At 31.0% G+C, this 26,684-nt stretch overlaps 4 protein-coding genes across 10 annotated transcripts; 1 reads left to right on the forward strand and 3 right to left on the reverse strand.

Annotated features, from left to right (window-relative positions):
* Positions 1-3,316: 3,316 nt before the first annotated feature.
* LOC107896455 (calcineurin B-like protein 8) lies at positions 3,317-6,275 on the forward strand. Of its 3 annotated transcripts, none has more exons than XM_016821629.2 (9): positions 3,317-3,547; positions 4,216-4,366; positions 4,642-4,724; positions 4,895-4,954; positions 5,036-5,144; positions 5,263-5,315; positions 5,559-5,639; positions 5,731-5,843; positions 5,989-6,275. In XM_016821629.2, exons 2-9 carry the CDS (start codon positions 4,288-4,290, stop codon positions 6,044-6,046), a joined length of 636 nt encoding a protein of 211 aa, XP_016677118.2. In that variant the 5' UTR covers positions 3,317-3,547; positions 4,216-4,287; the 3' UTR covers positions 6,047-6,275. The 3 variants fall into 3 exon arrangements, with proteins under 3 accessions (XP_016677118.2, XP_016677119.2, NP_001313770.1); XM_016821630.2 differs by having other exon boundaries at positions 3,318-3,547; positions 4,274-4,366; NM_001326841.1 differs by lacking the exon at positions 3,317-3,547 and having other exon boundaries at positions 4,288-4,366; positions 5,989-6,046.
* Positions 6,249-8,430, reverse strand: LOC107896454 (GDSL esterase/lipase At1g71691). Its single transcript, XM_016821628.2, has 5 exons — positions 7,971-8,430; positions 7,700-7,827; positions 7,149-7,388; positions 6,794-7,049; positions 6,249-6,698 (listed from the first exon to the last, which is right to left on the reverse strand). The coding sequence occupies exons 1-5, from the start codon at positions 8,323-8,325 to the stop codon at positions 6,454-6,456; spliced, it is 1,224 nt and encodes a 407-aa protein (XP_016677117.2). The 5' UTR covers positions 8,326-8,430; the 3' UTR covers positions 6,249-6,453.
* A 737-nt stretch (positions 8,431-9,167) lies between these two features.
* LOC107896456 (dynamin-related protein 12A) lies at positions 9,168-13,761 on the reverse strand. Of its 2 annotated transcripts, XM_016821632.2 has the most exons (16): positions 13,309-13,761; positions 13,162-13,225; positions 12,979-13,086; positions 12,774-12,875; positions 12,598-12,648; positions 12,255-12,316; positions 11,897-11,987; positions 11,585-11,649; positions 11,288-11,482; positions 11,024-11,143; positions 10,843-10,913; positions 10,508-10,733; positions 10,171-10,221; positions 9,816-10,044; positions 9,558-9,697; positions 9,168-9,459 (listed from the first exon to the last, which is right to left on the reverse strand). In XM_016821632.2, exons 1-16 carry the CDS (start codon positions 13,435-13,437, stop codon positions 9,331-9,333), a joined length of 1,833 nt encoding a protein of 610 aa, XP_016677121.2. In that variant the 5' UTR covers positions 13,438-13,761; the 3' UTR covers positions 9,168-9,330. The 2 variants fall into 2 exon arrangements, with proteins under 2 accessions (XP_016677121.2, XP_040932955.1); XM_041077021.1 differs by lacking the exon at positions 10,171-10,221 and having other exon boundaries at positions 13,309-13,753.
* Positions 13,762-15,985: 2,224 nt separating this feature from the next.
* On the reverse strand, positions 15,986-22,163 carry LOC107896457 (UDP-glucose 4-epimerase GEPI48). 4 transcript variants are annotated; one of them, XM_041077024.1, is made up of 10 exons: positions 21,742-22,157; positions 20,421-20,470; positions 20,198-20,333; positions 19,989-20,090; positions 19,657-19,884; positions 19,423-19,501; positions 19,149-19,231; positions 18,969-19,060; positions 18,764-18,877; positions 15,986-16,178 (listed from the first exon to the last, which is right to left on the reverse strand). In XM_041077024.1, exons 1-9 carry the CDS (start codon positions 21,922-21,924, stop codon positions 18,787-18,789), a joined length of 1,044 nt encoding a protein of 347 aa, XP_040932958.1. In that variant the 5' UTR covers positions 21,925-22,157; the 3' UTR covers positions 15,986-16,178; positions 18,764-18,786. The 4 variants fall into 4 exon arrangements, with proteins under 4 accessions (XP_040932958.1, XP_040932957.1, XP_040932956.1 ...); XM_041077023.1 differs by having other exon boundaries at positions 16,012-16,178; positions 21,730-22,163; XM_041077022.1 differs by lacking the exon at positions 15,986-16,178 and having other exon boundaries at positions 18,557-18,877; positions 21,730-22,161.
* Positions 22,164-26,684: the final 4,521 nt, after the last annotated feature.

Genomic DNA, 26,684 nt, shown 5'->3' on the forward strand with positions numbered 1-26,684 from the left:
AATTCGGTTCCTACAATTTTTGGTGATTTTTCAAAATTAGTCTACTGCTGCTGTCCAAACTGTTTTAGTGCAAGCTGTTTATTACCATTTTCCCTTAAACTTTTAATAAATGATAATTTCGTCCCTACTCAATTAGCCTCTCAATTGAGCTGATTTTTCTCAATTAACATTTTATTCTATCACCTTAAACTAGTTTACAACCTTTAGGAATCAGAATTTTAGCAATAGACTTTAATTCCAAACATTTTCACAATTAGGTCCTAAAAATCAATTTCCATTGAAATTGCCTAATAAAATCATCTCATAAACAAATTAAAGCTTTAATTTCATTCTATTTCATCATAAAATTACAGCACTCAACCATGGTGACTTTCAATTTCATCCATGAAATCAAAAACTAATGAATTTAATAGTAGGATCTAGTTGTAAAAGTCTTAGAAACACAAAAATTACAAGAAAAAGGCAAGGATTAACTCACTTGGTGCAAAAATTATGAAATACCAGCTTATAGAACCCTCCTATGGCGTTTTTAGCTGCTGGAATTGAAGAGAAATGAAGAGAAATCTAGATATTTGCTATTTAGTCCTAGTTTTATTTAGTTAATTTTGCAATATTCTAATTTTACCCTTAATTTATCAATTTTTCTGCTGATTTCATACCCTTGCCGTCCAGCCCAAATAACTTTTGGGTCTAATTGCCTTTTATATCCTTTCTCATTAGACTAATAAGCTATTTAATCACTCTAGTAACTTTTATACCTATTACAATTCAGTCCTTTTCATTTAATTGACTACCCAAACATTAAAATTTCCTAACGAAATTTTAATACCACATTAATAACATTTCATAAATATTTATAAAATTATTTTTGACTCGGTTTTACGAGATAGAGGTCCCGATACCTTATTTTACCCAATTTCTTCAATAATTTCTTTTTCTAACTAATCACTAATTTGATAAAATTTCCTATCAATATTTTCATACGATTTTCCTATCATATAAATTTTCAAGCAAAAATATTGAAATAAATTTCTCTTTAAATCGGATTTGTGGTTACGAAACCACTGTTCCGATAACATTGAATTTACGCCATTACAATAATATACGATATTAATACTTTTAAATATTTTAAAAATTAAAATAAAAAATTATTATTGATATAATAATATTAGACTTGATTTCAATTTAATTTTTATATAAAAACAAAATTATTAATAAATAAGTTCTTTCCGGAAAAACCTTTGCACATAAGTGCATTCATTCCTTGTAGTGTCATGTTGGTAAGTGTATTTTGATATGATCAATAGGATTGAATGGCTCGTATAGGTCTTCATAACTAACATCTTGATGCCTTTAGGTAACATAGTAACATCTTGATGCCTTTGAGTCCGAGGAATGTAGGTGGGGCTACTATTTTTCTTTCTATAGCTTCCATTTTGGCTTGCTTCGGAGTGGGTAACATTGGTAGCCTAGTAAGAGTAAATCACAAACGAGTTAGTAATTGAAAAGGAAGAGAGTTTGAGGTTACTTAATTACGATATGCGACGAGGAGCCTTTAAGGACAACTTTAAGAACTCTTCAGGCTTCACTTACTGCTTAAGAGAAAGAAACTTCAAAATGAGTTGAAGAAGAAGCATCATAAACTTAAGGATTGTCATTTAGGAACCAAGGGAGTTTAGACGAGATTTGAGAAGGCCTACGAACTCCTTAGACTCCTTATCAGGAAGATTGACATCTCCCATAGTATCCGAGGAAGGTAGGCCTTAAAAGTGGGAGAAAGATGAGTGAGGTATGCTATGTGGACTCCTCAAACTCCTCGAAGATGAAAGACTCGAACTTCTTAATCTTGGAGTTTCAAAGGGGAGAGAAACTACAAGTGATGCAAAAAGCTTGTAGGTTTGAACTTGGATTTAGGCATTGGACGGTTTTGTGGCGTGAAGAGGCCTAATCTTGGGGTTTCTAAGTGAGTTGTAAACATTCTAAACTCCTCAAACTCCTCTTAGGATGTAAGGGTCTTGTGACTCATGGTTCTGAAGTTACGTAAGTGTGAGATCTTGGTGCAATGGAAGGTTATCTCGTAGTTTGCGTGCAATTACAATAGTTTATAGACTCCTTGAGAATGAAGGATGTCTTGGCTCAAGGTTTTGAGTTGGAGGAAAAATTAAAAGCGGTGAAACGAACTTGACAAGACCTAAACCTAGAATTAGGTGTTGGAAAGCCTTAGAGTGTGGAAAGACATAATCTTGTGGTTTTTTAGTGGCTTATAGACGTAGCAGACTCCTCAAATTCCTTGAGTCTTTCTTTGGACATGCAAGAAAGGAATTGTGGTTAGTGTAGGCTGGAATTTTTACCTCTGGAGCACACTCCAACACTCAAATCAAGCATGTAACATGTTATGGTGTTCGTTATAATTGACCCGCTATTCAATTAAGATCAACTTGACCCCTTTTATTTCGCTAAGTATATGGTTCGTCAAACCATATAGTTTGCCTAAATGGGTTTGCCCCACCATGCAGTGAACTCATACTTAAGAAACATGTGTTGGCCCTACAATAAGATATGTGTTAGTATGCATGGGGACCTATCTAATCCTAGCATGTCAAATTAAGAGACCATGCTTTATAAATAGAAAAATTGACCTCCATGAAAAATAGACTTACGAAAACACTCAACGTAACCAAATTTTGAAAATTTTAAAAGAGTAGAAAGAAACCTTGTGACTGTTGGTATGGTTGCAAATGACAATGATATTTGCTTTTTATAAAGCTTTTTGTGACAACTTGAGGATGCCGACTTCCCATTATAGGCTTAGAAGATACATCAGTAGGTAGAAAGATTCTTCCTTAAACCTTGAATTAATGGATTATTACTGGGCATGGGCATTCTTGACTTTGTAGGAATCAATGGATTATTACTGGGCATGGGCATTCTTGACTTTGTAGACTTCTTCTAATGGGCTTTAAGCCACCTTACAAGCCCTTGATATTTTACTATTTTGCTCCAACAAAAAGTATAAAGTCAATGATGTCATCTACCATGTCTTACTTTTTTTATTAATTAGCATTATGCAAGTATCAAAATGGAAATTAAATTGAGAAAAGTCTAGTTATATAGCTGAATTAAGCAAAAATATACATATAGTGACTAAAGGAGCACTAGTGAGAGGTATGGATGTCCGACGTTAGCCATGAAATTGAAATTGAAGTTGAAGTTGAACTGTATGTGATTTATGGAAGCTTACAACATAGTTGGTTCAAAACAATAATCGGACTTGGACAAACAGACAACGCTGGTTTTGTACTTTTGTTAGAAAAATATAAATCAAAGGCGAAGACTTTAGGAAATATAAATAATTGTTTCAAAAGGAACATAGAAAATGAGTCAGAAAAAGCTATTGTCATCATCAGCCATTATAGTCTGCAAATCCAAGCACAATCAAGACAAAGGAAGAAGAACAAAGCACCAGTGGAGTACTGAGCTCAGCTAATTAATGGAGTTCTGAAATCACCAATCTTCCTCCCCCTCCTCCTCTTTCCGAAAAATAAAGGTCAACTCATGTAACAAAATCTATAATTTCTCTTGTTATTTCAATATATGGTAGGAAAATTCATCCCTTTTATAGATTTTGAACTGGTGTCATCTTTTAACTAATGGTTTTTTTTTCTTTTTTCTTTTTGTGGGATGCATTGGTTTAATTTAAGACAACTGAAAGCTTGATTATTGGTTGTTTTGATTGAATGGAACAGTTGGAATGGGACAATGTCGACTTTTTTCTTCTATTTGTTATTTTGGGTCCTACACCATCTTCCTGTCTGTAAAACTAGTTGACTTTCTCGCATGATTTTCTGCATTTTTAGGATCTTGATTTCTTTTGGGCCTAAATGTCTTTAATGGTTAAGGAATTAGCTCAAGTAATTAAGAGAATTAGAATCTAACACCCACTCCTGCTGATCCAGTTTAGTAGATTTAATTCATTACTAACTATTTTTTTATTTTGGAGGCCAAACCACTATCAAACGATTCACTTCATTGCATATCTTTGTCCTGTCACTGTTTTTGGTGGTGACTGTTTCCTTCTTGCTTGGCACAATATAGTAGTAACAGTTCTTTTAAGAGAGTATTCATAGTAAAATTTTGAGATATACAGAAATGATGGTTTTAGTTCTTAAGGATTTTACTGTTGGATGGATGTAAATTCTTGTCTCGATGTAGCAGATATCATCAGATAGACTATTTGCTCGAATCCCATCCCTGAGAATCTTGTTTTGTTTAGTTCTGCATACTTTGATGGGCTGCTTTTGCTTGAAGAAACTTAGACACAAGGCTGGGTATGAAGCGCCTATCAATCTTGCTTCCGAAACACCTTGTAAGTTAGACAGTGAAGAATGACCTAATAACTTGTTTTCTCTTTACATGTTTCAGTCTTTTTCTTTTCGCAATTCCCACTTAGTTCTGTTGTGCAAACAATATACTTGTAGAGTACTTAACTTTGAAACTGCTTTAGTTTTTAAGATTCATAGATGAAAGGATATCGATCCTACATATGCTGCTGCTTAAAAGGCTAGATTTCTGAGTATCAATTCGCACAATCTGTAGTATATTTGGTTGCCTAAGTGTAGAGCATGTCTTAAATTTTGACAGTTACGGTGAACGAAGTAGAAGCTTTATATGATCTGTTCAAGAAGTTAAGCAACTCCATAATTGACGATGGTCTGATTCACAAGGTACATCTATTCCAGTATGGTTCATATATTTGATTTCTGTTTGTGGGGTTACCTTAGATTGTTTGAGTCGCAATGTACCAACCATAGCTTCTTTGAAATTCGGAAAAATCAATACATGTTCTTTCACCATTTCTTTTAAGTTCACTTTCTTTGAAATGTTCTCCAAACAGGAAGAATTTCAGCTTGCACTCTTTAAAAACAGCAATAAGCAGAACCTCTTTGCGGATAGAGTGAGTATCCTGTCATTCGGAACTATTTTCTTTTGTCATTTTACATACTTTAATTCTCAATACATATCTAGTTTATTGCAGATATTTGATTTATTCGATGTTAAACATAATGGGGTTATTGAATTCGGAGAGTTCGTCCGGTCTTTAAGTGTGTTCCATCCTAATGCTCCCGAAGCAGATAAAATTGCTTGTATGTAATACACATCTGAGATAAAATGTTTTCATCTACCATAGCATCAAAAATAATTCTTTCATTTCTGTTATTCTTACAAATGAAAACTAAAGTTGGTAAATATATCTTCTTACAGTCTTATTTAAACTGTATGACCTACGACAGACCGGCTGCATCGAGGTTGAAGAAGTAAGTACTTTTTAACTTGATCTTTTCTTAATTGTTTGCTTCAGATAACGTCAATATCAACGAAAAATCACTCTTTTTTTTTTATATCTTGCCTGATTGATGTAGTACTATTGTCATCATGTTTCCATTTTCGAAATCAAACTTCTATAATTTTGTAGTTTACTACTCAATATTCTTGTTGATCATTGCATTCAGATTCTGACGTTTCATCTCATTTTCCTTCTTTATGACCTAAATCGGAAGTTGAAAGAGATGGTAATGGCTCTACTTTGCGAAAACAACATGTCACTTTCCGGAGATGTGGTGGACTTGATTGTGGAAAAGGTGCTGGACATTTTGAACTGATAGATTTGTTCCATTTTATCATTCTGCTTTCTGGACCTTTTACAATGGCCGTATATTCCTATTTGTGCAGACAATGATAGAGGCAGATACGAAAAGAGATGGGAAGATCGATGACGAAGAATGGAAGGAATTTGTGAAAAAGAATCCGTCAGTCATAAAGATCATGACTCTTTCGGATTTGAAGTGAGTTCTAAAGTTCTTTCATCTTCGCCTCTAGTCTAAGTTCATCCTTTTTCCTTCTATGAGTGTCACTCGAGTTCGGTCTTCTCTTTTCGATTCCAAACTCAGTCATTCGATGAAATATTTACTTTCGGATATTATGTTTCAGGGATTTAACCCTTGCATTTCCCAGCTTTGTAATGAACTCCGAAGTCAGGGATTTGTAGCAACCAGTGAAGAATTGAGAAAAAACTGAACTGAAGCTATTGATTTCAGGTCATTGTTTGCACTTGGATTATGAAATCTGATTTCAATTTTCAATAACTTGATACCTTCTGCACCATATAGGAACTGTATGTACTGAAAATTTATTCAATTCCTAGCAGAGATGAAAACTCGTTCCGGACGACTGGAAAGAATTTATATGAATTCTAAAGAGTAATATGATGTTTTATATGCTCAGTAATCTATTTTACATTTTGTAAGCCCAACATTAAAGCAGTATATAAAATCTTTACAATTAGTGCTAATAACAAATTTCTCAATCAGAATGTTCCCTATGCTAGTTTCAATCTTTGTTTGTCGGTAATAAATTCTAGCAGATAAAGATGCTACCTGCTAGCAGAAGAAGGTTTTATACGAGGTTGTTCAGGCTTTGACTAAAAACCATTTTTTCCAAGTTCATTGGATAGCACATTTCGGTGTGACGGCTGCTCCACACATTGTCTGCAAGTATCGCATTCACTGCATCAGTTGGATGAAACTGATCCCACCAGATGTGATCTGAAGCGTTGTGACACGCCATTTGCGGTGACATGCACATCATCCATCCATTATATTTCCCTAACCCACAGCAAGCATTGGCAGTGGACTCGAAACCTGAATCGGAATCCATAAAAGCCATCAAAAGGTAATCAAGGATCTCAAACAAAATGCATAGAGAAAAACACAGTTCAGAATTTGGATGATCATACCGTAATTCTTATGGTTGCGAATTATATCCATGGAACCTTGAAACACGTCACAGAAAATTATGCCAGCATCAGGAAGCTCATGGAGAAGCTCATCAGTCATGTATCTCGTGAAAAAGTTGAACTCCATGATCATATCATTTATCTCTTCAACACACTCCCCATTGTTGCTCTTGTACCGCTGCAAGTAGTACGGAGCACAACCGATTGGTGGAAGCCCCATCACGACGAATCTCCGAACATTTGTGTTGTACAAATTCTGGTTTACCAATACTTAACAGATCAGGAGTTACCAATAAATCCAAATTCCGACAAACTAGAATTAAGCATGAAACAAAGAGAAGACAGTGATAGTCACCTTTATTTCCTGCCTCATTGTGGAGGCTAAGAACTGATTGAAGCCCCAAGGTAAGTACAAATTTTGCACATTTGATACATTCCGCAAATAGTAGTGTATGTAGTCATTTATCCCAATCGAAATGTAAAGAACTGAACTGGAGATGAGATCAATGGCGACATCCTCACCGAGGCTTAAAACGAACTGCTGATAAGTATCACTGAACTGCTGAATTTGGTGGGTGAGTGAGATGTGCTGACCCTATTTGATGAACAAATGATATGAATATCTAGTTACCTAAAGGAGAAATTGTGATTTATGTTACTTGATCTCAGGGTGCGAGTACCCCAAACTGTTGTATTTGGAGAGCCGCAAATTCCTGGGATCTTTTGTACCCTTTAGCAATATCCATTTGCCCAAAGCAAGGGACAGCCGAGATTCGAATCCCAGACTGCTGGATGCCATCTTTTGAGGGTGACTGTAAACACTTGCAAGAACTTCAATCCGAATTTCAAGTTGATAAAATAACTCTTATATATTTATTAATGAGACAGTTGAAATCATATTCATACCAACTCCGATCCACTTGAGAAAATAATGCCAGCGGCGGCAGATGCATAGTTGACTCCATGAAGCATATCTTCCAGCTCTCCAGTTTGTCCAAGATAACTCGGCACAAAGGGAAGTCCAAGATGCAATGCTGATTAAAAGGTAACCAAAATCCAAATATGAAAAAATGAAAAATGCCCAGGACATAAAACTAACCCAATGTCACACTCAATGCCTAAAACATGAATAAAATCAGGCAAGAAAATGAAGAAAGATAAGATAGTGATGAATTACCAAGATAATCAACAGGGATTCTTCCATTGCAGAAGCGTCCAGTGGGGAGATGGGTGTCGAAATCTCGACCATAAGGAGGACGATCGGCGCGAGCAAAGGTGCCAAGATAGTTGTTGTTGCCACAGTCGACAGTGGAGTCGCCGATAATGAAGAGTGCAGGGACCAGAGGGGAAGAAACAGCTGGGGATAACAAGGGCGTGGGAGAAGCTGAAGAAGAAGGAGGCCTGGAAAGGTTATCGACAATGAAGATCTGATTTGAGGAAAGATTGTAAAGTTCTTGAGGGAATCGAAGAGCTTTGGAATGCGAAACAATGGCGGAAATGAGAAAGATGGCAAGAAGATGAGTAGTTAACATTTCTTTTGTGTTAATGTTTCAAGAAGTCGTAGTCAGGCTTGGAATTTGGCGGGCAGGGTAAGTAGTTTATTTTGTGGAAAATGGGGGAATGTTTAGTTAATATCTTTTTTAATGCTAATATTTTTATTAAATATCATAACTGATTGCATTATTAATTATTTCCAAAATGCTGGGGTTATGACTATCAAAACTTTTTTTTATTATATAATTTTTAAAATTATTTATAACCCTTCTCTAATATATAATTAAAAAAATATATATTTCAACGCATTTAAATACTCATTTCAACAACAATATGGATATCAGCACCATCAGAGTAATCTTAAATATATTTTAACATGTTTATGTTGTGGCAGTCATGTTTTACTTAGTCTATCATAATGCTTCTATTTAAAATTTTATGTGTTACTTACCAATGTACCTATAATATATTCGTGTAATTTTTGTTTCATTTAATGTTTTAATTAATTTTCATATTATTTTTATATCATGTATTAATTTATTGCATGTTTGTATTATTGTATTTAAGAGTGGAGTGATTCTGAACATTATATCAAAAAATCCTTAAAAGTTAATTTTCTTGAATCAAATTATTATATATTTATAATATAAATATTTTATTCAAAATATAGAATCAAATCATTATATACCAATATAAATATCTTGGTCAAAATATGGAAGAGGATTTATCTAGTAATTTTAAAATTTATCTCAAAAATGCTTAAATTAATAAATTGCAAAAAGAAAAAAGAAAGAATCGAGATGTATTTGGGTAAGACTCTAAGTTATTTCCAAAATGTGTTCGGATGCTTAAATTAATGAATGAAAAATCACATAAACGATAAAGTGGCAAACCATTTGCATATTATACAGCTTTAAAGAAACTCAGAATACACAACAAATGATGTTTGCATTCTTAAATATGGTAAAAAATATATTGCTTTAACGAAAATACATCAAAACAGATCCCAATACCATGCCCCATGGATCTAAATTTACCCACTCTTACTTGGACCAAGCGACCGTATCGATTTCAGCTTGTGCACTCCTATATAATTCCAGTCTCTTCGCAAGAGCGGATCGGCGTTCCATGATTGCTGGATCCTCATTCAGTAACGCTGATAATCGTTTTTGCTACAAAAAAAATTTCCCAGAAATCATTCACTGATCCTCATCTGTTTCACCAAAATAAGTAACAGACGGTAAGTTGGTTAAGAGAGGACATTTCTCACCTCCAGTTTACCCAATTCCGTGTAGAAAAAGTCAAGCAGGCTTCTTTGAGCTTCACGGACTTGACAATAAACAATGGACTTTGGAATCGAGTGGCGCAAAGTAGCGCAGACCATATTTACGTAAGACAAAACTGTACTTCCTGCTCATACATTGTTAGAAACCCATTATCAGAAATAAAATACATCGAATAATAGTATCCTTCGATTAAGTTTCAAACAATTGAGATCCATCCTCAAACTTTGTGTATATGAACCTACCAATTCTCCTCAGGTAGGAGTCATTGTATCGGTCAAATATTGATTGCGTAGCACTGCCACCCTTATCCACGTCTTGAGGAAGCTTTCGGAAGAACTCAACTGTAAGGTAACAACATTCCATATCAACCAGTTGAAGTGTTGCTTTTTTGCTCTGATCCCTCATTCTTTCAAGAGACTCGATCGCAGCATTTCCCACCTCTCCTCTGAGTGCAGGATATTGCTTTAACTCCTGAAAACCAAACCATGTTGACTCTTATAAACCTTGAAGAATACTAAACTCAATGTCAAAAGATAGAAAAATAGCAGGCAAAAATTCTTTGATGCATGAACAATATAAGCAAAGATGGGAACATACTGGAGTTTCACTCATAGCCTTGTGAACCAGATCCTTCAGAATGGAATGAGTCTGAAAAATGTAAAAAATGAAATCAATCCAATTTGAAGCATCACTCCATGACCAACATGATCCCTAGTAAACCGAGACCTTAATAGCAATTAAAAATTATCAACATTTTTTATGCAAGACAACTAAATAGAAGAGGAAAGCAAGAATCTTGATACTTGAAAGAAAAAAAATGTTTTTTAAGAAACACAACTGAACTGATGCTGAAAGAAAAAGAAAACCAGATGACCTTGGTATGCCAAATTGAATATGACAGATATACCATTTTTTCTAAAATTTACTTTCGTACCGCATCAACAGCAGCCTCAGCTGGACCTCTGATAGTAACTAAAGTAGATTCAATCAAACGACGATATCCTTGTTCAGGAGCTATTAAATGTGGTTGATAGCCATCAGCTTCAGTAATAAGCTTCCTAATATTCTCCATTGATAGTTGCCTGTCAAATTGCAACCTTTTCAAAGCAGCAGGAAGTTGGTTGTCGAAAACATTGTAAACCTTATCACCACCAGTACGCCTGTGAACAACATTGAAAGTCAAGACAAAACCTCTAACAAAATTAGCAAAAATTGAATGATGTTAAAGACAGGTGTATTAAGGAAGGTAAAACAAGACGTGATACATACACCCCATCTAAATGTTCTCTGAAATTTTGATCAAAAAGACGGCAAATCTCCATAATTGTGTACAACTTCCCCTGTATAAGCATCTCAATCATCAGTAATTCCTAAAGAGCTTATAACTAATAATCAACTGAAAGTGGAATAGCCAAAGAATTCCAAAATCCACACACAAGAGCACACTTACACCCGCATCAGCTGCAATAGGCTTTCCAAGGCGACTCAATTCGGTTTCAAGTTCAGCAATTGTTTTATTAATAAGGGACTGAATGCCAGGGATTCTAGACTTGATAACAGTTTCCAAATGCTGAGACATTAACCAGTATGACAAAGTTAATACAACTTAAGAAAAGATAGCACTAAACCCAGTATCATCTTGTCCTTTACAAGAAAGTATAGCATAAAAAGTAAAAAAAAAAAGGAAAAAAGAAATAAACGCCCTATAGATTACCTTTGAAAGCATCTTAGCAAGATGCTCAGAACCCATTCTATGAGCAAGATGCCTATACTCAGGCGTACCAGAAAAATACTCATGCTCTCTACGTCGAGCAGCAATCATATCCACATTCTTGTTAATATCTGCTTGTGAGCGATTCACGACACCAACCCAAGGGAATTTCAGCCGGTAAGATTTGCCTTCCAATATCTAAGTCAAAGGAAACATGAATCAGAACATGATAACACCTAAGGCATCCAATACTAAAGATTTAAAAGTTTTAGCATCCAAATCATGCATAAAACAAGTTACATCAACTGCATCAGTGCCCTTATCCATCAGATCAATCTTTGTCAAGACACCAAGAGTCCTCTCCCCTGAAAGATTTATAACAATGCTTAGTATCAGGAAAACCCAAAACATCCAACCATAATGCTTTGAGCAACCAATGAGTCAAAAGTTTACACATCATAGCAATCCTTTTACAATAGTAGTACAAATTTAAAAACACGCATGACTTCACGGTTCATTGATATCTCTCAAAAGAAAGTAGAGACGATGATAATCTTGAGCTGCATGGCAAGGAAAAGAATATTGAATGAACTAGTATAGCAAAATAATAACCTGTAGGGTCCACCTCTCTTGAGATTTTAATTGCGTCCGATGTAGCAAGATCTTGATTAGCAGGTGAAATTGCCAAGATAATACAGTTGGGCTGCAGAAAAAGTTCAAGAAAAATAGCAACAATGTTCAGCTGTCATTTTTGCACAAACCATAAAAAATGTACACTGCAAAGTTATTGGAAACAGAGGAAGTGGCAATTACAGCAACAATCTACAATCCACTTTTCCTAGGATTTTTGAAGAAGTCACATATAAAATACACATTATCCTAAAATATTGTTGGCAGTAACATCATTGTAAATCTTATTTAAGTAAATTTTACTAGAAGGAGCACACAATAAAGATCAAATGCATTTTACCTTCTCAATGTAAGAGCGAACCATGTTCTCAATATCTTGCACAATGCTCTCGGGCTGACCCTCTACATTTAGCAAGATAATCAATCAATTTCACATAGTAACATACAAATTAATCAAGAATTTCATTGGTCATGTTGCAGCGGAAAAGCTAAAAGGATAGGGTTTAAAAGTGATAAAATGGTATGGCTATTATATTTGAATTTAAAATGAGAAAGACAATTGCACTTTGAATATTACACTTCTTTTTTAGGTCACCGTGGAAATATATTGCAGTCAACAAATAACAGTAATATAAGGCTTAAATTTTTCTAGGTGTAAATTTACTGGGCATTCATTAACTTACCAACTGCTACCTTCGTAAGACCAGGAAGGTCAATCAGAGTCAAATTGACAACTGCAAAAAAAAAAAAAAAGGGGGAAGGGAACACAGAATAAGTAAAGGGGAAAAAAACTAGTAAATACATAGAAAATAAATAATCCACAAAAGAGAAGGAATAATTATCTGCCACCAGATTATACCATTGGGAGAATATATGCTAAGATGAATTGGAACACTGGAGATTTGCTTGGTTCGGCCAGTTTCTCTATCCGTCTCATCTTGAATCTCCTTCCTAACGGCAGCTGCAAACACAGATAATGATTAGTGAAGTTAAAACCTAAGTCTAACTGATGCTAAAATTTGGCACGAAAACGAAAGCTGAAAGGATAAAAGTAATAAACTTACCGAAATCGATGAATCTTTTTCTTGGAAGGTGAAGAAATTCAGCGTATTCTCTGCTTCCTTCATCAGTCTTATGAAGCTGCAACACCAGAGGTCTCCGGGTAACAATTCCTGCATGAATTTTTAACTCAGTGAACAAAAAAAATACTCATTTCTTGATTTAATGTCATCTTTTCTTAATTTTACCTGATCCACGGGGTAAAAAATCTTTGCCGACAATGCTTTCGAGCACCGAAGATTTCCCTGAACTCTGTTCAAATTCGAAACCTCATGTCAGCTGAAAGAAAAAAAATTTACTAGAATTGAAAATAGAACGGAAGATCGAGTGCTGACCTGACCGCCGACGACGGCAATCGCAGGTAATGAGTCCCAAAGAGTCGGCAATGCACTTGCTTCTCCATGGTCACCAAGAGCGGTGCAAGCTCTTTGAATCTTGTTCACAAGAGAAATTAAATTCTCCATTTCTTTTTAAAGCAACAGATCGGTGCCGGCGACGATAATAGGCGTCAGATTCAATCAAGCTGATGAACAAATCAGCAACGGCACCTCAGATCTGAGACAGTTTTTTTTTTTTTGTTAAGTTTTGAAATAGGAAGAAAAATGAAGAGGTTGGCTTTAAAGTGAAGCCCGTTTTACTTAAAAGGTGACTCAGTCTCGATACGACATGACAATAAGCAACGCCTAGAGAAAATGAGAAGTCTATGACTCGCTAACTCGGTTGAGTTAACTCGCGAGTCGCGAGTCTGTCGTTGCAAAGTCGCTCTTTGTTTTCTACCAATTGCTAAGGCCGTGTTTGTGTGGTTCGTGTTTAAAATTCATTTTTTAACTTTTTCTTTTAAATCGTAATTGATTTTTACGTTTTTCTACCAATAATTTAGATTTATATTTATCTTAAAATATTCGAGTTTATTTAAGAAACTTTTTTTTTTGTATTTTTATGAATTACTGATAAAGTGATAATTATGCGTTATTAAGTTCAAAACCTTTAAGAAAACATAATTTATATGGTATTTATTAAGAATGTATATGTTAATAAAATATGAAGATTATCATTTGAGTTCTAATTCAATTGACATTATAATTGTTATTAATGTAACCTATAATAAAATTAATATTAAAAAAATAAAATATAAAAATTGAATGATTAATAGATAATTAATGTCAAAACTAGTGCACACTCAATATGGTTGATAATTTGAAATAATAAAATTAAATTAAATATATTTTTAAAATAATTTATTTAATAATATAATATTTTTATATTTTAAAATAAAAAAATATTTGAAGTAGATTTTCTTAAAAATAAAAAAAATAACATTAAAACTATAGATGAAGTATAATTAATTTTGTTATAATAAACGTCAAAATGACGGTAGAACGATTGAAAAGAAATAATAAAAGATAAAACCATGTTCTAATTAAAATCAAATAGTAGAAATATAGCTTTATATGGCCCTTGACTTCTCGCCCCCCACAAATTCTATTATTTTATTACAGTATTTATTTATTCAACAAGTAACGAGATTTAGATCACTAATCTTTAGCAAACTCTAACAATACATTTTGACTTGGTTAAAAAAAAAAGTGAAAGCATGTGATAACCTTTTCCTTGTTTCGGTAACATGTTTTTATCAAGGAATGGAACTTGAATTCCTAAACGTTGGCTTTTCACTTAGTTTCAATGTTGTGAGGTCTTTTCAACTTCAAAACCCCAATAAAGTAACTCATCAATCATCATATACTTTCTATATATATATATATAGTTTGGAAAAAGAAACATAAAATTATGAAATTTGAAATTCAAGCCCCTAAAAGATGTTTTAAAATTGATTACCAAATCAATTAAAATTTGATTTTAAATTTGAATTTGTTGTACCGTTATAACTAGTGTTTATCAATAACTTGGGACTGTTCTTTTGTTAGATTCCTAAATACATTAATAAAGCTCTTCATTCCTTGATAAGGAAGACTTGATTTCATGCTAACTACTCCAAATCTGTAAATTGTCCATCTTATGTTTCTGAGATTTGACTGTTTCATTGCTCTTTTAGTGTGAATAAGTTGGAAAGAAATTAGGCTCAGATGTATGGGATAAGCCTGATGTCTTAGGTTTAGTTATTTTCCTCTTCTCTTTTTTCTTTTTAAAAAATCTGACAATTTAAATTTGTATTTTTATTTTAACATTATGCGGCAAATATAGTGCAAATTTTTGAACTCCAGATATGGTGGTGGTTTTTTTTTTTTTCTTTTACGGTAAAATTGCTTTAACAGTTCTTATATAATACTCCAAATTGCATTTTAGTTCATCTACTTGAAAATGGCCCAACTGCCCCTATACGTTTGATGGAGGACTAAAATAGTTCGTTTGTTAAAATTGTGCCATTAAATGATTATTTCGATGTTTTATATATAAAGCATAATAACAAATTTAACTATCAATATTTATATATTTATTCAATTTGAATAAATATACAAAAATCGAGGGCTAAATTTATTATTATGCTTTATATATAGAACACAAAAAAATAAGCATTTAATAATGACATGGCTTTAAAGGAGAGACTATTTTGCTCTTTCATCCAATATACAAAGACTAATTTATTTATATTTCAATAGAATGACCAAAATGCAATTTAAGATATAATTTAGGGACTTGAATGGTGCTTTTACCTTCTTATATGTAAGGGGTTGAGTAAAAGATTGAGAAATTCATCAAACTTTAAGAGTGTGTCTGGTTGGATAGAAAAGCGAGAGAGAAGAAAATAAGAGAGATAATCAAATTTCATTCTAATGCATAAAAATCAATTTTCTATATTAGAATGATGAAAGAAGAGAAAATGAATGAGAGGTGCGTGCTAATTTAAAATTATGCATTTTTAAAAATTTTCATCTTTCTTGCAAAGTATATCTTGGAAGAAAATTTATATTTTTGATCTTTTTATTTTTTTATCCCTTCAATTTTTCATCTCTCCACTCTACCGAGAAAAATATAATAGTTTTTTTAAACGAAAATTCACTAATTCAAGAAAAAAAAGAACAAACATCCGTCATAAACGGTGAAGAACAAGCCTCATCAACACAACAAAGGTTTCAGCCTCAATATCAATAGGACATTATGGCACGTTGACAATTGGCTTTATCACAACTCAAGCACAACATATCTGGAGTGGTTGTAAGTACTTAATACGATAAGAAAATCAGTCCTGAAAGGTCCAAAGCGGCGAGCAAAAATTGATAAAAAAATCAAGCAGCCACCAAACTAGATAGGACAATAACAAAATCATCTCTAAAATCACTTGCAAAAGCAATACTACATATATAAGCAAGACTAAAAAATGCACTATAAGAGTAGACAAAAACTTTTAAATATAAAAACATATTAAATAAAAGAAATCAAACAAAAAATATATAAAACTTAAAACAATTTTTTTATTATTCCGAAATATACTCAAAATATAAATAAATTAAAAGACTGACGAAGTATTATCCACATTCTAAGAAAAACTATTACTACTCAATAAAGTGTTAACACAATTTTAGATCATTTAGGTCATTATTTTGTTTGAATAATGAGCTATTCTAAAATGCATTTTATTGTGTACATTTTCACTATAAGTAATAGTGGTATCTAATATGCTATTGAAGTGTACTAAGTGAGAGTTTAACCCATACAAATTGTCTAACCTTGACGTTGTAGTTTGGTTTTACACAATAATTTTTGAAAAATGATTTTTTTAAAAAAATATTTCTATTATTTGACAGATTTCTTAAAAACATTTCACAAAAATTACTTTTAATGAAATAAATATATATTTGAGATTTTCTTATCTTTTCATTGTTTAATTGAGTTTATTTTATGCTTATAAATTTATATTTTACATTGTTTTATTTTGTTAAATTCAGGTTATTACAACATCATTTTTTTATTACATGACTATCAAGTAAATATTTTTTTATTTAAAACTGTGACATCAACAAAATTGATAAAAAAATTTAATAATGTCAACAAATTAAACTAGATTTTCAAATCTGAAAAGTAGAAGGACTAAATTCTTAAAAATAAAAGTACAAAGACTAAATTAAAAATTTGTGAAGAATACATAGATTTATCACATATTTTAACTTTTATACTACAAAACGATTATTATTAATATACTATAATTGTAATAACTATTTATTATTAAAATATTAATATTAAATATTTTCATAATACATTAAGAATATTATTTTTAAAATTTATTATTAAAATGAGATTGAAATATTAAATAACTTATTAAATGATAAATTATATTAATAATTTATTATATGATTAAATATAAATAATTAAATATATATTTAATTATATCAAAAAATATAATATCTTATATTAGTATTTTAAAATTTTAAATAAATAAAATTTATTTTCAGTGTAATAATATTAATGTTGATTTAAGTTAAATTTTATATAAAAAATTACTTATAGAAGAATTCTTTTTTAAAAAATGACTTACGCTTTCTAAAAGAGTAAATCATTCTAAAAAAGAAACTTATTTTACGTTAACTTATAAGTTAATTGACTAAATTGTTTTATGTAAAATAAACACGAGAAAATGTAAAATTTTTCATAAATTTTTTTACACGTAAATAAACGGATCCTAATAATTAAATTAAAAAATTCATATATGAAATTCAATTTTTAGTTTAATTCCATATATAAGATTCTGATTGAATTGTACGAATTATCTTGCGTCTTCTCTCTTGAATTTATTCATTTTTTTGTTTATTGTGATATTTAAAATTTGTTTGTTGAATACATTTTTCTTATTTCACTTATAATAAATAGAATAATCATTGAGTTAATCTTATATACTCAAATTTCTTGAAATTTATAATTATAGTGTCGAATCATAATTAATACAAATACAATAGATTGCAAATAAAAATATATTTAAATCTAAAGTAGAATAAATCTTAACAATACTTACACATAGTGAATTGAAACTCAAAATAATTTTAAAAAAAATTAACATATAATTATTACACGTAATAAAACTCGAATCTAGACTACCAATCAAACCATCTAAATTTTATAGGATAATTTTTAGTCCCAAGTTATCTAATTTACTATTTTCTCTTACAAACAATTTAAATTTATTATTTACTCAATATTTGACCTTAATAATGGGGGATTCTTTACTCAAGTTTAAGCCTTTGATTCCTTTCAACATTTTCAATCACTTTTAGTAGTGAGCACTTATATAAAATTTAAATTACTAATAAATCCTTTAAAATTGTAAATGATTTTTCGTGTAAAAAATTGTAAATATCTTCTTCCTAAGCCAACCAATAACAGTGAGTAGTATCTGGATGACTATTAATATAAAATTACTCATAAACCTCTTAAAATTTTAAATTTTAAATTTTAATTATTTGAAGCATTAAAAGCCGTTGTACTTTGACCCTACCTGCCATGGGCCTTGGCCCATGGGACCAGTGGTATTAACGTTGCTTTCTGCCGTTCATAGCGGTGGCCTGGCCCCTTCCCTCCCCATAGCAATACAAAAGATGAACAAAATAAAGACACAAGACAACAAGGATAGTGTTACTAAAAATAGTTCTAAGGTTTTTTCATTTTTGACTCCCTTTTGACAACAATCACCAACGGCAGCAACTTGTTTAAAAGACTACACAAAGCTTTGATCAAAACAAATTCCCACCTTATTCTTTATAAATCATCTAAAATGATAAATCAAACTCAATTAAATCTGTATAAAGTTAAGAAAATCTAATCTCATAGGTATTGTGTGACCTGACAAAAGTATTGGCACCGAGTTAATTCAAGTTCGGAGATGCGTATCCATACGGGTTCTTGCTGGCCCAGTTCCATTGATCCCTGCACATCTCCTCGATGCCGTATTTTGCCCTGAAATCGCAACAGATAAAACCAAGGATTACCTTTAGCACAATGTATGAAGATCAGCTTAAAGCTTTTGCATGAATGGGGATGCTCTTACTTCCAATTCAATTCATGCTCAGCCTTCTTCGTTGAAGCATAAACAGTTTCAACATCACCGGGTCGACGTCCCGCCATCACCAAAGGAATTTTCTGATGCAAATGATGAATTTGGCCTGTTAGCTGAATACCACCACTGAAAAAATAAGCATAGCTCGAAAACGAAACATGGAAACAATACCTTTCCGGATGCCTTCTCGAATGCAGCAACCATCTCCAAAACCGATGTTCCCTTTCCGGTACCTAAATTGTAGACCTCACATCCTGTAATAGCATAGCTAATTACAATCAATTACCGAAGATATGACTCATCTCTGCTACTACAAAACCAAATACTCTGAAGCATTTAATCAAGTCAAGACACACAGCCTTTCATAGAAGACAATTGAATACAAAGTGAAACGAAAAGGAAGAACAATCCGCCGAGTTTAACGGAACAAAGAATGCAAATTTACCTATTTTCGGATCAGATAGTTTACGTAATGCAGCAATGTGGCCGTCTGCTAAATCAACGATGTGAATGTAGTCACGTACCTGAAAGTAGACAGAGAAATGGAGACCTTGAAGTGAAATTTACAAATAAATAGACGTTTAAGTTTCAAAACCAAATCCATAGATGCCTGAGTTTCCGGTGCAAAGGAGGGGATAAGAATAAAAGGAATGACTTACTGGAACCGTAAAAAACTTACCCCTGTACCGTCCTTTGTCGAGTAATTATTTCCAAACACTGTCAATGCCGGTTGCCTCCCAATAGCAACTTGTTGCACGAAAGGCATGAGATTGTTCGGAGTGCCCCGGGGATCCTCACCTATGTAGCCACTAGGATGTGCACCAACCGGATTAAAATATCTTAGAAGTATGATCTTCCATTCAGAATCAGAACGACGGAGATCTTGACAGATCTCTTCTATGAAAAGCTGAAAGACCAACATCCGATTTGATTAGCTGACGCTATAGGAGAAGATGTTAATTGACAAATTCCTAGGTACTCATAAGAATTGCATACTCTCGCATACCATACCTTGGTTCGTCCATATGGATTGGCTGCGGCCAAAGGGGACTCCTCGGTACATGGAACCTCCTTCGGCCAGCCATAAACGGTAGCCGACGACGAAAACACGAGCTGCAATGCACCAAGTTAGAAGACTGATCGAGTTCTAAAGCTCCAAATCACCGTCTGATTAATAACAATATTGAATTATCAAACATAAGAAAGGGAGTGAGACATACATTTTTACATCCGTGTGCAGCCATTGTTTCCAACAGTGTGATCGTCCCGATAAGATTGTTGTCGTAATAGAGCAACGGTTTGTGTACACTTTCACCGACTGCTTTTAGTCCGGCGAAGTGAATCACAGCATCAAACCTATGACATAATTATGTAACAGCGTTAGCTGTCTAGAAAGAGAAAACAGAAAAAAAAATGATAACCGAATATCGATCCAAATCGTACTTTGTCTCGGCGAAAACTTCTTCGAGTGCCGGTCTATCCCGAAGATCCACCTGCAGTTGAAAACAGATGTTCCAGCATTAGGAACATCACAGATTTATGTTCATAATAACTCAAGAGCACATATTTAAACAACATTGTTACAATAATCCCAGAGCACAGATGAAATTTGATTATTGGCAAAATCAGACAAATTCCGATCAACATTTGATTTTCAAGATGCAAATCTCCAATGATAAACACCGCACTTCATTTAATACTTGTATTTTATGTTCGAGACATATTCATTTATCAATATGAATATAAAAATATAATCTTCCACACATTTTTTAACAAATAGTTTTGAAAAATAAAATTAAATATATACAACCACGTCTAATATTTAGACTCAAGCCAGAATAACAAATAAATAAAAGTTAGAGATTAATTGAAAAATTAAATTAATTATAAATAATATGTCATACATCAAATTAGTCTCCCCATTGATTGATTTAGTAATGATACAATCAATTTTGAACAAAAATGTAAAATTGCAAAGGGTGTAAGGTTAAATGTTTAAAAAAAATACTATAATAAAAAAGTAAAAAAATGTTTAAAAAAAAAATTTAAAGTTAAGGCGCAATTTTTAGCCCAAACTGTAAAAAAATATTCATAAGGTAATTTAAAGAAAATAATAATATATTAAAGGGAAAAAAATTTAAACAGGCTTTCTCAGCCAGAATTAAGGAATCTTCACCTAGCAAGACAGTAGGAACTCTGTGTAATCATTACCTCACCAAAATTGTTCACTTCGAACAATAAAAAGCTCTACTTTTTCCACGTGCATTTCAATTTTCAAGCAATCTCTGATAAAAGTAATATAAATTTTTTTGTCTAAAAAAGTTAAATAAATTAACACCACAGTTCAATGCAAAGAAAACAAGAAATATTTATAAAACAGTTAAATTATTTATCAGTAAAATTTAAAACTATAGAAAATCTCGTGAAAGAAAAAAGAAACTAAACAGTGAAAACTCATCTATTATTCGCAAATATTTCAAAAAATAAAAATAAAAATCTACAAAAGTTCCCAGAACATATCACCGAATTTCACAACACATGTTGCCAGCTATAGCAATTCAATCATCAACTAAGCATTAAATTTAACAATTTAAAATCAATTAGGGTCCAAAATAGCAGTAAAAACAAAAGAAAAATAAATAAATAAATAAATACATACATACATACATAAACAGTCTCTCATCAGAGTAAACAGAATATTTTCAATTTTTTAATTAAAACGAAAGAAAAAACTAGAAAACGGTGAGTTAACTGTTGAAGGAACCTTGTGAAAAGAAAGGTTTTTGGCGAGTTCGCCGGCGAGCTCTTTGACTCTTTCGATAGCAACGTCGGAGGAATTGTCCAGATTATCAACGACCACCACTCTGTAACCGTCTAACAGCAACTGCAACACCGTGTGGCTCCCAATATAACCTGCTCCGCCGGTCACCAGAACGTTCTTCGACATATCGGTCCAATCAAACCAAACAAGAGAGCAGAGCAGAGAATAGCAAAGCAAAGCAAAGTAAAGCAGAAAGAATAAGAAGTTAAGATAAGAGAGTTTTAGCGTTGTAGAAAAGTGTTCTCTTTTGAATCAAATCATAGCAAGGAAACGGTGGAATTTATATTGAGACGAAGAAGAATTTAGAAGAATAAATAAATAAATAAGGAGAATTAATATTGAGGGAAAGAAAATACAAAAATAAAGAGAAAGATTTTGTTGAAGTATTGAATGATGAGAGAAAGGGAGTTGAGAGGATCGGCCACGTGGAGAGATTTTGTATAGTTTCCAAGTTCGGGAAGTCCCCAGTGGCGGGTTTCGATGTGTTTGGACCAAACTAACCCTTCTCGTACTTTGTTTTTGTCCTGTTAGGAAAGGGACATTCTCGGTGTTTTTGTACTTTTGTTTAATTATTTAAAACTAATTCTTTTACTATATTAAGAAATTGTTTAATAATATTAAATATAGAATTAATTTTTTTATTAATACTTTTTTTCACTTTGGAAATTAATTTTTTTTGTATAAATTATTTTCGTGTGATTTTTTAAAACATGATTTAATTCAACACTTAAATACAATGGCTATATGATTTTCTTTTTAAATTTCGGTGATTTTCTTTTTTTTTTCTTACTATAAATTAAAATTTGTGTAAAGTTGCAGAAAGAAAGTGCATTTTCATTATGGAAATTAAAAAGGGTTGAATGAAAATCGGGAAACAAAAATCAGTAGGAAGAGAATCAAGAAATAAATTAATTAATAAATAACCAAAGAATTTATAAAATACTATAATTAAAATGTCATTTTGTAATTAACATATGTGGACTTTTCCATTGCCATCCCCACTACTCACAATCTGTGGGAGGAAAGCGCAAAATCCAACATCATGCCTCGAACAGCAGCCACTAATAATAAGGCCCTTTTTTTAAAAAAATTTAATTTAATTTAATTCTTTTTACAAAAATAAATTCATATATCAGAATCAATCATAACAGTCCGAAAATACTATTAATTAATTAAATTATGTAAATAATTCGATTAAATAAATTTAAATCAAATTTACAGTAAAACTTAAATTCCATAATGATTATTTTACCTCCAATTTTTAAAAATGATTATTTTAATATTTTATTTATTTTTTTATATCTTTTAGTTTTTAAATTTATATTTTTCTATTAAATTACCTTAAAATGGATGAAAAAGTTAACTTAATAATACATGTATTGCTACGTGATTAATATGTCAACATTTAATTAAATTTTAAAAATTTTAAAATTATTTTTTTATGTTTTTAAAAATAATTTTAATAATTTTTAATTTTTAAAATAAATTTATAATTTTTTTGAACTTTTTAAATTTTAAAAAAATTAATTAAATGTTGACATATCATCCACGTGATAATTCACATGTATGCATCATTAGTTATATTTAAAAAAATTAACTTTTTCAGCCATTTTAGATGATTGAACAAAAAAAATGTAAGTCAAGAATTAAAAGAGGTAAAATATTAAATAAAAAATTAAATGATTATTTTATAAAGTCGAAGGGCCAAAAAAATTATACCAATTTAAATTTAATATCTCAAAAAAATCCTCCTTTTTACAGTTGGGATTAAATATTATATTTAATAATAAATCTATACTATTATTTAAACATTTGATTGAACTGATATTACCTATCAATTAAGTTATAACTCAATTGTGAAAGGCAAAAAATAATATATTTTTTTATAAAAAAAAAGTGATTTTATTACAATTATATTTATATGTTTTTACATTTTTATATTAAATCAATAAAAACTCATTTTTATTTTAAACTTTCAATTTTGCCACTTAGATAAAAAAATTAAATTAAATTTTAATAAAAATATTTTATAGTCGAATATTTACATCATATGTGTGCTATGATCTAGTATTATGTTAAACAGATAAGTATTTTGACAATAATACTTCATACCTACTCCAAGTGTTCAATAGAAAATAGAATTGTTGGGAAAAGAAAAAGGGGGGGGATTTTAGATGCCATATGAAAAAGAAAAGGGAAGAATGATTTGCTTTCTTTCAATCACGTAAATTTGATGGAAATTTTTATAGCAGGGAATAAATTCTATGGGGGTAAAGTCCATATTTCCGAAATTAAGATTCTTTATGATTTTATAACTAGAACTGGAGTACGAAATTCTATGAAATTCTTTAATAGTTTATATTTTCATAATAAATAATTTTTTTTTTTGGAATTAAAGTGTAATTTTATTATTATTAACTTAAAATTTTATAAATTATAAAAAAATTAAATTAAAATTTTACCGTTTTAGAGTAGTCATGATCCTTTTGGGTCTCCACTATATTCCGTCACTGTTTATAACATCTTTCATTTTTTTAAGAACACTAGATACTCAACATATAGAAAAATCTGAAAAATAATTTAAATACTATGGTAAATATTTATATAATACATAAAAAAATAAATAAAATAACACAAATTGTGAAATTCAAGCAAGTCCTAGATAGAAGGACCATAAAAGGTGGCGTATTTTTATTCTGTGTCATTGTTGAATAAGGAAAAAGTTGGGCTTTAAAATGAGTAAAAGTAAATTGAAAAAACATAAGAAAATAATTAAAAGCATAATGGAATATGAAAATATATGTAAATACATAAATGGTTAGATCCGTACATTAACCTTACCGTAACACAGAAAAAGAAAATGAAGAAGCTTAGACTTGAAGGAGAAATAATGTAATAAAATAAGATGGGTACATGAAGATGCATGTTACCTTTATATAATATTCTCACTTTTTACATGCGTAAGCTATTGCATTTGCATATGAACCTCTTCTTTTTTTTTTCTTTTTTCATTCGATGCACCAAAAGAGGAAGAAGATAAGTGAGAAACAAACTTAGAATTTGATGCAAGGACAATTTTTCTCAATCTTCTTCATTATTTGGATTTTATTAAGATGTGAAGATACGACATTTTAAAATTATAAGTCATCATTTATAAACTTGAAAATTATATAAAATCTAAAAATATAATTTTTAATACAGTTTTCACGTTATGACATGACACAAATATCATATTGTAACATTATCACACCTTAACAAAATTCAAATTCTATGAATAGAACGTAAATAAATCTAAGGACTACATTGAGAAAAATTGTCAAGTTTCAGAATTAATGTAGTAAAAAAAAGTTATGTAAAATTTTTAGGGTAAACTACCTAATTGGTTACCTAACTTTTAGGGCACTTTTATTTTAGTCACCCAACTGTTAAATTTCTAATGGCAGTTAACTTGTACACGCCACATCATGTTTACAATTTTTTTTTCAATATTGATTAGGTAAAAAAAATTAAGGATTAAAGTGAAAAAAAAAGGTAGAAACTAAAATAATGCTTTAAAATTTGTCAAATTATACTTGTTTAACCCTTGCCAAAAGTTCTAAATTTCTTTTTGTTTTTCAACATTGAAATTTTAAATTTCAAAATATCAAAAATATTTAAATAAGTTATTGAAAATTTTTATCCCTTCATCGTGTCAAGCAATTTGTTTATGTAATATTGAAATTAATTAATTTAGTCTCCTTTTAAATCTTAAAATTTTATTTTATGTTTCCAAATTAAAATCAACTCAAATAAATCATCTTTCATAATTGTACATGAAACCCAAATTTCTTTTGATGATATGATATTGAGTCTTCCATGCCAAACCAATTCCATAATTTTTTCATCACTTTATTACCCAAACGAAAAACAAGCAATTAATTTAATTAATTGTGATGGTTTTTCTTTGTTTTTAGCTTAGTATGAAAGAGTAAAGATTGTATAATTAAAATAAATTTAAATTTCACAAACAATTATTAAATATGAGCTATCGAGTTGATTTCATTAAGAATAATATGGAAACATAAAATAAAATTTTAAAATTTAGGAGATTAATTTAATTAATTACAATATTACAGTAACAAATCAATTACATTATCAAGGAATAATTTTTTTAACTATTTATTTAATTTATTTTTATGTACTAAAATTTAAATTTTCAATATTTAAAAAAAAGAAATTTAGAATTGGGCAATGTGATAAATAAGTACAATTTAACACTTTTTAATGCATTATTTTAGTTTTTACCACTTTTTCATTTTAATTTTTAATTTTTTTACCCCAATCAATACTTTAAATAAGGATTTTTTTATGGCTAAAATAAAAGCGACCTAAAAGTTGGGTGACCAAAATAAAACTGTGAGCATGATGTGGCGTATACAAGTTAATTGATGCTAGAGATTTAATGGCTTGAGTGACTAAAATGAAAGCACCTAAAAGTTGAATGATGAAATTGTAAGGATTTTATTTGGAGTGACAAAAATAAAAACGCCCTAAAAATTGAGTGACCAACTAGGTAATTACCCAAATTTATAGAAATATAATATTTACATAAAAAGAGATATCATGAGTGTACCATAATTGAAATATATCATTGTTGTCCAATGAGATACAATATATAGGAGAGTGCGCTGGAACCAAGTTATGGAGCATGTTGTTGGGAGAGCCTTTAGCTGTCACTAAGCAAAGTAGTGAATGGTATTGTTGGCACCATCTCAATTGTTTATGACCCAACTTCCACTTCATTATGGTGTCAATTCTTTTATTAATTTCTCATCCTTTTGTTTTGTATATTCTTGCAACTTACTCCCCAAAACTATGAATTATATATTTTAAATAACCTCTTAGGT

This window comes from Gossypium hirsutum, chromosome A09 (assembly GCF_007990345.1).
Source record: "Gossypium hirsutum isolate 1008001.06 chromosome A09, Gossypium_hirsutum_v2.1, whole genome shotgun sequence".
Taxonomy (NCBI): domain Eukaryota; kingdom Viridiplantae; phylum Streptophyta; class Magnoliopsida; order Malvales; family Malvaceae; genus Gossypium; species Gossypium hirsutum.